Raw genomic sequence first — 13517 nt, 5'->3', positions numbered from 1 at the left:
TCTCTCTCTCCCATTCCAGACACTCCCAATTAAGCCTGAAGTGCAATGCTTGTTAAACTAAAACCATCCTTTTCTGAAATGTCACAGTGTCTCCCTGCCGTGTGGCCCGTCTGTAAACAGCTCTGTTGCTGATGCCAGCTCGAACCCCCTGGTGTGTCTCCTCGTGTGTGTTTTGTGAGAGCAAAATTGTCGCTTGCATCATCACATTGTTGTGAATGCTTGAGTGCATATTGGACTTGTTGTTGTTTTGTTGTTTGGTGTGCTCTATGGGTTATATTTTTATATGTGTGTTTTATGCTATTCATTATGGGAGTCTTTGCCTTCCACCCACGCCCTCATTTGTGTGCATGTGTCTTTTGTGTGAGTATGTGTGTACGTGTGTGTGTGTGTTTGACATCTCATTTGGGGGAGCTGACAGAGTGAAGGATATGTGCTGTAATTGTTGTCTGACTATCTTCATGCTGTAATTGAAAATGTCTTATTGGTGAAACTTTTGTCAAGATGTTTATACGAGCATGCCATTTAACATTAACACAGCTGCTCCTTTTACCTGTGCAATTACTTAAGTGTAGCCCACCTCTGACACTTGACGTAGAGCCAGTGCCATCCTGGAACTGGGTAAATTACCATACCAATTGCTTGGTATGAACAGCTTGTTCTTAAAACAATAGGGCGATGGATTTTTGAACTCAAACTCCATCCATCTATTCATCCATGGTATCCATGGTATCCAGCATCCATCCATGTTCCCAAGCTGCCTTCCCTTTGTGTTCTGTGTGAACTCCTATTTTGTTGGACTTTGTATCAGCCAACACAAAGGCTTGCTTTCCTTTCTTAGGTAAACAAAGCTTGACAGTCAGATATCCAAACCATCTCCACTGACTGCTTTCACTGCTGCAGAGCAGCACCCCTACTTTGAACCACCGCCCAGTGACTGAGCTGATTACCTTTTCTCTAAGGGCAGATCTTCTTTGGAGGGAACTCATTTCCTGTTCATGATCCTATTCATTTGGTAACTACCTGCAGCTTGTGGTCATCTGTGAGGGTAGTAATGATAACTTTGAAGATAATCATCAGCTTTACCTAGGTACTTGAAGTCCACTTGAGGCAGAAATTCATCCTCTATCTTAAGCAGGAAATCTTTTTTTCAACAGTGTAAGCTAGACATCACTGCTTGATGTAGCCAACAATAGCAAAGATGTGATCCTGAGACCAAAGACAGAAGTTTGACGTTGTATAGGGAGTAAATGACATTACAGGCCCAATAACCAATTCTCCAGAAGCACCAGTTACACACACACAGGGACATGCCTTTTCCAAGTCCATAAAACATATGTAGACTGGATGTGTGTACCCTCCAATATTTAACCTCCTAAGACCCAAACTCTTCCACGGCATGCATTTTTAATCTCTCTTTGATATTTGGACATTTTGGGACCTGATGAATGTGAAAACAAAGAATTACCAGATTTGTTTAACCTGATTTCTGTTTCTAAGAAAAATGAGAGCCACATATGAGGATATTCATTTAAACTTTCGATAGAACAGTGGCAGTATAATGTTATCGTAAGTGGACATCAGGCCCTTGTAGAGCAAGATTAAGTATTTTGGTCTAAATAACCCAAAAATGCGATGTCCACATATGTGGACACCAGGTCCTAGGAGGTTAAAGAGCTTGTCTGCTGTCTCAAGATGATTAACCTTAAAAAAAGACAGGAAGAGTGGCTGGTTTATATTTAACAGATTATAAAGCAGTACAGGTTGGGTCACAAACTGTCACAGTATGTTGTGGTATTTTTATTTCAAAGGGTGTCCATTATTATTTGACTGATGTGCTGTTCAGTAATTCTAAATGTATGCTGCACAACATTAGTTGTATCCTAGCTTGCTTTTGCCCAATCATCAGAGGGAAGATTCACTGTACAACAACCTAAAACACAGGCAAACATATAAATAAAAGCACACAGACACCCTGTGATTACATTATTCATAGCACTGCTGAGTGCTCTTACACAGAGTCCGAAAACACATGATGACCTGCTGTACAACACTGAGTGATAACAGCATCAGCTAGATTGTCTTACACTGAGAGGGAAAGATGATGAAAGCTAAAGTGAGTGAGAGAGAGATGGAGGAGAGAGAGATAAAGAGAGACACTGAGAGACTGAGCTCTTCATCCAAGAAGATGTATGTGTGCTGTTCTTGCATTCAGTCTAGTTGCCTAGACTACTGCTAATGAGCAGGTGGGTACATACAGTATGTTATACAGCATTAAATAACAGCCTCTTGTAATGAACAACAAGGACATGCCGAATGCACTCAAACATACACATATTAAATATTTGCATCAAGAGAAAAAATAAGGTATAAATAAGACCATAAATAGATCAGCTAAGATGCAAATAGTAAATGGACTGGTTTTTACAGCATATAGTGCTTTTATATTCTAACTTATCACATGCCTCATTCACCCAATAACACCATTCATACAAGCACTTTTTGGGTAAATTACCATACCAATTGCTTGGTATGAACAGCTTGTTCTTAAAACAGTAGGGCGATGGATTTTTGAACTCAAACTCCATCCATCTATTCATCCATGGTATCCATGGTATCCAGCATCCATCCATGTTCCCAAGCTGCCTTCCCTTTGTGTTCTGTGTGAACTCCTATTTTGTTGGACTTTGTATCAGCCAACATAAAGGCTTGCTTTCCTTTCTTAGGCAAACAAAGCTTGCACTATGATTAAGTTTCTGTTTAACATTCACGCACACTCGCCCTCCTATTCAGCATTTTACCGAAGGATACTCAAAGACTGGAGGAGAAAGAGATCGCATCACCAACCTTCTGGAGAGTACCTTACCTGCTCTACCTCCCAAACTACAGCCAACAACATGTAAAAGCCACAACAACCAAAATAGTACAGCGAGTGACTATATGAATTCAAGTTTACTCTATAAAGACCTTTTGCTTACTTCTACATATATGTATGGATATGGATATATATCATAATTACATCAATTTTGACAAGATCCCCATCCCCCAGCAAATTTCACTTAAATTTAAAAAAAAAAAAGCAACTTATGCGTATGCATTTTTCATATACTTCATTTAAAGACTCGTCTCATTTGGCCCATATAATATTCCGATTTAAAAATCTCAATTTTAAAGAACATTTTAAACCCATTTATATCAGTGTATATGTGGAAGAACATGCAAGCAGTAATATGGGTTATAGGCATTTATTAGCCTCAGTCTTACTGCAGCACACTGGCACTTCATCCAGGTAATGGACAGGAGATTAAAATACTGCTGTGACCAAATCCACTGAGTCTGAATGAAAGAAAAAGATTATTTGACTTAAGCTGGGTGGAGAGCATGTCCTTCATTCTCACCTAAGTGGAGTAAAAACATTTATTCAGGCTTTGAGCAGTTTATCTCTTCTTTGAGATGACTGAAGGTTTACATGGTTGTCAGATACTCCAGCTTCCTCCCATAGTACAAAGATATTCATAGCAAGGCTACATCTAAACTGAATGTAGGTGTGAATGTGAGCATGAATGGTTTTCTGTGTCCGTGAGTTAGTCGTGCGACAGACTGGTGACCTGTTGGAGGTGTACCCTGCCTCCCACCCTGAGGCAGATGGGATGTGCTCTAAGCCCAAGCAGAAAGAAATGGATGGATGGATGTTTGCCTGATATCTGTGTATGCTATTGCTGTAGGGGTTATCAAAGGAAAACAATAATACAAAGTAATCTGCCGTGTACAAAACTTGAAGAAGATTTTACTGATCAACTGATCTCAGTCTGAGATCTGATAGATTTAAAAGATTCCATTTTTTTAATATATATATATAACTTCCAATTTTCAGGAAAGAGACAGCTACACTTTCTTCCACTAAATAGTTTTGTTCCATCTTCCAGTTCTATGCATAACATTTAGACTTCACTGAAAGCGACTTCCTTTTAGCATGTGAAATGTTAGTTCTGTATTATAGCAACAACTAGCAAGTAAATAGATATGACAAAGACATTAATCCTATGCTTTTCACATATTTATGAATGGGATGCTACTGGAATCACAGGTTGTTCAACCTGGTCATATCTGCTACATAGGAAGGCAGCTGTTGCATTTAAACTACCAATTTGTAGTAAACTAACACTTGAAAGATTACTTTAGCCAGCTACCTCAGTCTTCTCCTTCAATGCCTAAGGTGCTCTAGTGGCACTTTGTGTGGGGGCTTTTCAATAACTAAGCCTGTTTGAATGCTGGAACAATGAACAGGAGCTCCATTACAGGGCTGACATTGCAGTAAAATGCCATCACATTGCCCAAAGGGCTAGACTTAACCCAACTGTGAAATATGCTCCTTTGAGAGCAAGGGGTTTAGGATAAGGAGAGGAAGAAGGAAATTACTTTAATTTATTGTGCTTTAAGGGGCCAGCGTCGATACTGATAGGTGGCAGTGTTGAGTCTGCTTATGTTTGTAAATGGCACTGAGCCAAAATGTCTGTTCTGGTTGATTTAACCCGCCACCTCAGGAGTCTTCTTCAATGACCAAGGTGCTTAACTACTTCTTGTGATTTTTATGTGACATGTAGTTCTTCCAAAGATTATATTCAAATCAGACTAAATGGCATGTAATGTAATTACATGTATTTTCCCCTATGTTATATATATGTCAAAGATGAAAGGCACAGGGCCAACAGCAGGGATGCACCACATTACTCCTTTACCTCTTAAAGAAGAGATAAAGAAGAAGCCCACGAATCCATCACAAATTGTTCTTTTGCAATGTTTTTCCCAAAAGTTTTCAACAGCAAGTTTATCTGCCTCTGCTAGCTTTTTTATCACTCAATTAACGCATAAGAAATATTAAAGGAGCAGAATGGAGAAATGATTTTAGGATAGACGCACTCTAATCACAGCTGCAGTTTCACCCCTGGCCTGTTGATTATGATGCAGCTGCAGGTGCAGCTGGAAAGCCTCCCTGACCTGTGTCACAAGATGAATTGTAATCAACTGTGCAAGGACATCTGGTTCTGAATGGTGTGAGAAAACCAGCGAAATGTCTCAAAAGTGTTTTTTAAAAGGCTGTAGTCTATGGTGATTATTTTTTGGAGGGAAACAAACATGTACAATGGCATCTAATTTGTGCCAATATTTCTATAGATTATGCATCTTGATCATTCTGGTAAATCTTACATATTTTCTTGATCTTTACAAAACTAATTGCACAAGCTTGGATTACTTGTTAAGAGCCAGTGTCTTTTGTTGTGCTAAACTGTGAATTCAGATCAGTTACTAATTTAAAATGTGTTCTATATCCATGATATTGTAGTATATTGTTAGTTCTTGGGAAAAATATTAGTAGATGCTTTCATTCTTTCATTTGTTAAATGTATAAAGTTAAATTCCATATTATGGTTTTGATAAGTTGCAACTTGCAAGTACATTAGGACACCTTTTAGATTGTGGATCTGTCTCCTTTGGATTATAGACATGTGTATCTGTTGACCTGACATCAGGACTTTACTTGGTTTGAAAAGAAGTCGCATTGGAACTTCTTGAAGGTAGCATTCCCAGTGAGCCGTGCTGTCAGTGATAACCCAAAGCTCATATCAGAGAGCTGAGGATCAAGCTGCTACCAAGCCAGCTGAGGTAATCTGTCACACCAAGGTAGCCACTGAGACAACGGGTGGTAGAATACAGATATACACAACAACATTCCTACACATATGATTCATCACAACACACATAGACACATGTTCATTTCTCTGTATGTATAAAGCACCACGACACACACATGCAAAACACAATCCTAAAATCCTGTGGTGAAGCTTTGGTGCCTGGACCAGCTTTAACACTGGACCCAGTATGATGTTTCACTTTATGACTGCTTTCTAAAGCTTCACTCATTATACTAAATTTTACAACCACACCATTTACCACAACAAGATTATCATGTTTGGATTTTAGCAGCTAGTAAGGAAAATACGTGCTTTTCACCAGAGCACACAGAAAAACACCTCTGGTTTCATAACCCTCTCAATTGCTTAAACTTTGTGTAAAAATAAACAGCCTACTCACTAATCTTTCATAAAGCAAAACCAAAGTTACTGCAGAGTTTAGTTTTGTAAAAATGTTTTCATATGAATTTAAACAGTAGCCAAAGGGCAAAAAACACTGAAAATTTTCAAAAATTGCTTTAAAAAAGCCCTAAAATTAGAAATTTGATAGAAAAACAACAGACTAACTAAAATATGCAGTTTTAAGCTGTTGAAACAGACACTCTCTTTCTCTCGCTCACACACACACAAACACATACAAATACAGCCTTAGATGGCATCAGGTCCTCCTACTGCTACCATAATAACATTCATAATCATTCAAAACCTTTCACGTGACTACACCTCTGTTATCTGAGAAAATTAGCAGCTAGTAAAAATGGTAAGACAAACAACAAAAAAATATGGGTAATGAGTCAAAATGAATAGGGAAGGTCAATAACGGTTAATAGGTTAATAGGAAGGTTAATAAATAAAAATAATAATAACAACAATAATATTATGCAATTGTTCGACGTTTGAACCAGCAAGAGTGAGTATGTACATAGACTGTGGGGACTATAAAGCGTTCTCTAGTTGTTGCATGTGATGGTACAATGGGAAGTAAATTGTACTGAAGCACTGCAGGTTTCATATCATCACCTGTCCACATTGCTTATCTTTCTGACTGGTGGATGCATCAATACTTATGTCAAATATATATATATATATATATATATATATATATATATATATATATATATATATATATATATATATATATATATATATATATATATATATATATATATATATATATATATATATATATATATATATATGTCCTTTTTTACTATATATATGTTGTAAATAAACATTGATGGTCAAAATGAATTGAAATTACCGCTGCTATTTGCATTTAGGTGAAGTCTGAGATTTATTATCATTCTGACCACTTGAGAAAGAGAAATGTGGGAAATAATTTAATAAAGGTGGGTTTAATTAAAGTCAAGGTTTGGTAAGGACATCTAAGTAAAAGCTAATTAAGAACCAAGAACAAAACATTAGTATTAAGACAGTTTAAAAACAAAACAAGCCTTTTTTCCAATTAGAGGCTGCTAACAATAACCCATGGGCAAAGCATTCAGCTGCAGGGTTCTCATAACCCTACAGCAGCGTCACCTTCACCATCAATTCTTTTTCTTTCAGAGCTTTGGAAAGACTGACTAAAAACGTCTTTGAGTTCAAAAAATGCTTCACTGAGCAGAATGAAAAGCAAGTTAAAATATACAAAACTTGGAAAACTTACCAACACATGAACCATCAATCTCCTCATACCCAACACTACAGACACATCTTCCCAGGGGAACCAACCAGTCTCCATCAGCTCCACAGAACAGTTTGGGTGTGTCTCTTTCTTCAGCATGGTCAACACAGGCCCCCCTCACTTCCACCAGTGAAGAAGAGTCCACGCGGGGCACTGTGTCTGGAAATGAGGCCAGGTTCCTCAGTGTAAATGGACATTTCTTATAGTAAACCCTCACAGACACTAATGCAATGCAAGCGCCAATGTCCTGGAAAGCCAGATAAAAGCCTTTCCTGTTTATGGGTCCCACCTCCCGCACCTCCGTATTGAGCTTGAGGATCCGATCTCCAAGATCCATCTGAGTAAAGCTCTCATCAGCAGCAATGGTGTCAATCTTGGTGTACTGCGCAGGCCTGAACTTGACACCGTGTGCCTCATCTGTCTCATGATAGAATAGATTGAAGGTCTCCTTGCAGGTGCCAGACACCCAAGGGATTGAGTTACAGTCGCGCAAGGTGAAGCGGAGCTCCACGTAGACCTTCTGGGCTGCCTGTCGTGAAATCCAGTTGGAGCGAAGCCAGTTGTTTTGGTTGGGCTCCATCACATTGCAAACCTGGAAAGTATGGATGGGTCGGTTGTGCTCGTCCATCTCTGTGATTGCATCCCACTAAAGGAAAAATAATAAGAGTGTAGAGGGTCGGGGAGAGAGGAGGAAAGAATGGGGTAAAAATGAGGGAAGAAAAAGAAAGAGTTAGTATTAATTCAAGATCTGCTAGCAGGCCTCACAGGTCATAGCATTCCATACAAAACATGGACAAAATTAACAACATAGTTGCGCAATATTAATTTAGTCCCAAGTGTGGCACTGAAGGAAAACTGTGTGGTCATTTCAAATCCCAAGATTGATGCTATACAGAGCACAGACGCAATCTGGAAGTTATAATAGCTTCCTGCTTCTTTCTGCTTCTTTATGAGACACTTTGTTTATATTAGACTGTATTCAAACCAAATTTGGACAGTAACACATTTAGTTCCTTCAGTGGGCTGGTTTCAGTCATTATGCAAATGTACTGTTTATAAGATTGGGGAAACCTGCAGTCAGCTGAGACTGAAGAAGTCACTTGAATGAGTGACGAAACGTTTCTCCCACAAAACGCTACGTCCAGATGAACAGAATCAACTTTTGGAGAACACATGTAGTTGTTCAGATATTCTTCTCTGGATTAAGGTTAAAGAGAGTGCCAGCAAGACCATCTCAGTCCATACCACATTCAAGTAAAAAAAAAAAAAAATCATTAACAAACTAACAATCTGTTTTCCTCATATTCCTAGAGGTAGGTTTTTTCCTGGTATGATGTCGAGCTCCAGCTGCCTAGTCATCAGCTCTGCAACTCCCAGGTCACATGATTAGGGAGCATTGCAGCTTTGCAGGGTCATTAGGTTACCTGTCCCCATGTTGATGGGAAAGAAGTTAATGGGGGGTTTTAGCCTCCTGGTTCTGCAGCGCTCTCAGGTTTTATTAGAGTGGGGACTGGCTACATGGGCGACCCCAAAACCACACAACATCGACCTCAAAGAATCAAATTACCTGCCTGGGAAAAAAGGGCTCTCAAATCAGTTCGCTTACAATGCAGCGTCAGACTCTCCACGAGCTGCAGAGTTTGCCCTTGTGTGTGTGTTTGTGTATGTTTGTGTGTATGAGGTTTATATTTAGACTCATATTTACGCCACTTACCTCATAGGTTTTACTGTATATGACGATATATGGGATCTATTTTTACCCATCACTGCTGCTGCTACTGTTCCCATTACTTTGCATACATTTTCCTAGATGAAACACTTATGCATGCATACATAATTTTCAGGCATCGAAAGCTCAATTCGGTCACTGTGACTTCTCCAATGAACCTTGCTTGTGCATTGCAGTATGCACAGCTGTCTACTTCTTTGAGTCAAACACTAAAATCAACACTGTTTTCAGAGATGTGAGAAATATGCTCGAAGGTATGGAAGACCATGTATAAAGCTTTTAATTACCAACACATTAACATAAGTAATTTGACTACATCAAACATACACACATTTCATGTTCCCTTTCTTGGGTCTGGGGGGAGAGATGCCTGTTCTAAACGAGGGCTGGAAAATAGCTCGTTTATAGGCAAACAAAATCCGGAGGGTTGAGATAGCGCTGGTGGTTAATTTACCAATACTATTTGCCTGATAAGCTTGCACATTTAATAAGCTGTTTTTTCACTTAGATAAATATTACCTCTTGATGAGAGTAGTAATCAAAGCCTAATGTTTGCTCTCACATACTCATTATCCTTTTTAATAACATGTTCTAATTCAATCATCCAAAGACAGCAGGTTTTAATCTGCTCTTCGCTCAAGGTGTAAACGTAGCATTACAGTCAAACAAATTGAGTTTGATTAAATGTGATGTTGCCATCAAAAGTACACACTAAATCCAGCTGGACAACGCGTTTCTGTTGGGGCAAGGCATAAAGGTAAAAAAAAAAAAAACCAAAACAAAAAAACAGAACATGAAATACTTAAAATATTGGCATGAAAATATTTCCATGAAGAAGCTGAAATGAGAAAAAAAAATCAAAATATAAACAGAAAGAAATAACTTTGAAAGAAAAATATGGAAAAATGCAGAAATAATAACAACTGACTAGGAAAACAGACTAACAGATAAAAAAACAAGAAAACATGGATCATTAGCTTCCATATATACAAAATGTAAGTAGACATATGGAGTTTACTCTTTGTTAAGTCCATATGGATTCACTGGGATTCCAAAGCTTTCAGATATGATTTCAGAACCGTCCTTTGTGATAAAATCTATGCCATGGCTCCAGACAGAGAAAAGCCTCTTAATGACTCCTTTGGGATAATCAACAAACGGAGCACCAAAGGACTATGGAAATGGACATGGAAACTGTTTTCTTTCCTAATACCCACATTTTTTCCCCAATGCTAGGTGACTGCATCACATTATTCTCCCCTTGAAGAGAGGAAATATTTAATCAGTTACTTTTTGTTGTCTGTCTAACATTACTGTCAAATTTTGTGTGATAGTAGAAACTAATAACAACTCGAGCTGATTAAATTTTGGTGAAAATTGGGTCAAGGTCAGAGTCACAACAAATTTCAAAATCAGTGAAAAAGCTTACCCACATTTTTTATGAATCATTTTTAAATTTCACAACAATATACTACTCATTTGAACTTCATCATCATTGTTAGGTCTCAGGGACAACCTTCACCTTAAAAAACCTCGACAAAAAACGCATCGAGTGATATCATATGAAAGGGCATGGGGAGAGCTGTACAACACACTTTTGGTTTCTTCAATACAATACCCAAACGACATAACAATGACCAATGATGCCATAACAGGCTGATGTCATTGTATTGCAATAAAACATCATTAAAACACTAAAGTTTTTGTATAGTCCTTGTCTTTCTGGGGAATTACACTCCCTGAGTGCTCTTGTAAGAATGCACACTTGATACTGACGGCAAGCATCTTTCTGATTCAAGGTCTAGTGATTTAAGATATTATGCAAACCATTCTTACAGTTTTCTTTCTTTCTTTCTTTCTTTCTTTCTTTCTTTTGCCACTGAATCAAGTACAGATCATGATGAGTTTGCTCATTTACCACTGGTTGTTGGAATTTCTGAAATCTTCTGTTGGGATGTCAGCTAATGGTGTACTTGCACTGGTCACAGCTGGCCCTGTACGTGCTAGCATGCACTAACACTGTGTCTAAGAATCAGACTGCTGAGATAAACTGTGAGTATGCTCCAGTTTGTCTCAACATTTAAACTGTTTTTCATGCTGCCCTCTCTTTCATGCACACTTTTAAAAATCACCTTTTTTTTTTGTAGAACATAATAAGGCTAATATATGATGGTTTTAAAGTGGTAAAACACTGTCCTGTATTATGTCTCACAAATCCTGACAATTATTTAACAGTGATTTTCATGGAGCCATCTGTTACTAAGGAAGTGCTGAAGTTCCATTTCTGAGTAGATGTATACTAGGGTTGTGCCACATTATATACATTTTAACATAATAAAAATCACGTTATATTGTGATATCATTGCTACAGCAATCCATGCGTTTTCGTTTCTTAAAGACAAAGGACACAGACGAGACAACAAGACAAACCCTGGCAAACCCTGACATCAAGAGCCATGTGTCAGCCTATGATAATTTCTTCATTCATGAGCTCCTCAAAGTAGTCCTCCCATCTCCTCAACGCACTCTCTTAATTAGTGCATTGCCATCTCTACCCTTACCCTAATGCACTGTGCATCCTTTCCAGCTCAATCTCTCTGCCTAGCCATGCCATAAAAGTCCTTTTCCTGCAATGTACAAGTGTCAATAAATGTTCAGTATTCTTTCTCTATATCAAACAAACTATACTTTGACAGTGTTTGAGGATGGTACAGATCATCCAGTGTGATTAAAACCCTATGCATAGTTTGAAAACGATAAAGAATCATCAACAAACATTTATGACTCTTTTTTTTTAAACTTGCTGTCACTCATATTCAAGACTGATGCCCAGCTTACTCTGGTTCTTGCTCCAGCATTTAAAGTTGCTGATTCAATCATCCCTTCGGGTTCTTTCAATCTTATTTGACCACTTAGTCAGCTGTTGACCTGCAGTGGTGTCTGTAGGAAGAAATGTGCATCAGCACAGTTGAACAGTGGTAGGTGCTTTACCTTAGAGGAGCAACTGGAGAAACCCAAATTATACACGATAACGCTGTGTCCTAGTTTAAAGGGTTTACACGTTTGGGATTTAATGTGACTATACCAATGGCTTCTAGCTCAAACCTAAGAAAAACATGTAATTGTTATTTGGTAATTTGACACAATAATGTATTTGTCAGAATTACTAAAACTAATAAACACCTTCAGGCTTTGTAAAGTCTCATTTATGTTAAGGATAAGGATGACATTTGAAGTGGTGTTAAGTGAAGACCCATGTTAAGTGTTGAACAAGTCAGCGACCCATTAAATCTTAATGTATTATGTGTAAATACATGGCTTTAGTGACTGCTAAAAATGACAATTGAACAAGTTCTTTGTGTATGCTTGCACACACAGAGAGAGCAAGGTCAAACATAGCCCTCAGTCTCTCTGAGCAGGATATTTTTATAGCACACCAAGGCACTTCTTTCCTGATTGGACTCATGGTAACAGCTAATATTTCATAAAATATAAAATCCTTTCTATCAGACAGGATTTTTAATGGGGAATTATTGAACAAGAGACATGGGACCGAGGAAGAAAATAGAAAGCAGCAAAGAGAGGACAGACAAAGAGTTAAGAGTTACAAATGTGTGGTGTTCAGGAGATTTAAGAAAACTACTAGAGTTAGCGGCCATTGGAATGAGCCTGAATGGCAATGTAGATAAATCAAAGTGTCCAGTGACTGAAAGATTGAGGCAACGATATCAGAGCGATTCATCTCAGAGGGGCAAAACAATCCATTGTGATAGAAACGCACAGCTGTTGAAATCCCCAACTAAACACCATTCACAGCTGATCCACAAGACCTCCAAGACTTTGACATTTTGTCAGTTAACTGATAATGTCAAGCAGCTTTGTGGTGGCAGCACTTTAAAATAAGTCGCTAGAGATTTGCATTGTGAAGCTGGGAAGCAAAGCAATAACGTGTATTTCCTCTTAATTATTTCAAATTCCAGTGACAGCGTTGCCCCTTTGGGCCAAAGCCTGCAGTCCACTCACCACCTGCAATCCCCATCCACACTCCACTTTATTACTGCGTGTGCTGCTGGTTTGTAATCTCACTGTTGGATGACTTCTTTTTCAAAGTGCCAAACTTTAAGTCTTGGTTGGACACCTCACTACCTTGCCATCCAGCCCTAACATGCATAATTGAAAAATGGCCAGAAAATGTGGTTGATTGATTGCAGCCTGGGACCAAGGCCTTTACAGCCCATCTCTCTCACCCATGCAATCGAGCCAGTCATTTTACTGGCCACTCGCCTGGGGGTGAGCTCCTTTTATTAACACTGTGAAATCCAGAGCCCTATTGAGAGTTACACTTTTAACTACAGTGTCATAACCAGCTTGGCTCATCTTCACTTGAAATGAAATATTTAGTGATCCTAAACAT

The 13517-nt window shown here is 38.5% G+C and overlaps 1 protein-coding gene across 2 annotated transcripts in view; it reads right to left on the bottom strand.

The window, feature by feature from the left end:
• The window catches only part of LOC113008222 (ephrin type-A receptor 6-like), a 182384-nt gene that overhangs the window by 132260 nt on the left and 36607 nt on the right, over nucleotides 1-13517 (bottom strand). For both annotated transcript variants that reach the window (XM_026145495.1, XM_026145496.1), the window contains one exon: nucleotides 7357-8020. In XM_026145495.1, the coding sequence (XP_026001280.1) occupies nucleotides 7357-8020 (664 nt within the window). The remainder of the gene's footprint in view (nucleotides 1-7356; nucleotides 8021-13517) is intronic.

Source organism: Astatotilapia calliptera, chromosome 16 (assembly GCF_900246225.1).
Source record: "Astatotilapia calliptera chromosome 16, fAstCal1.2, whole genome shotgun sequence".
NCBI classification, from domain to species: Eukaryota; Metazoa; Chordata; class Actinopteri; order Cichliformes; family Cichlidae; genus Astatotilapia; species Astatotilapia calliptera.
Note: the sequence above shows the minus strand (reverse complement) of the source record. Positions and strands in the feature narration are given on the sequence as shown.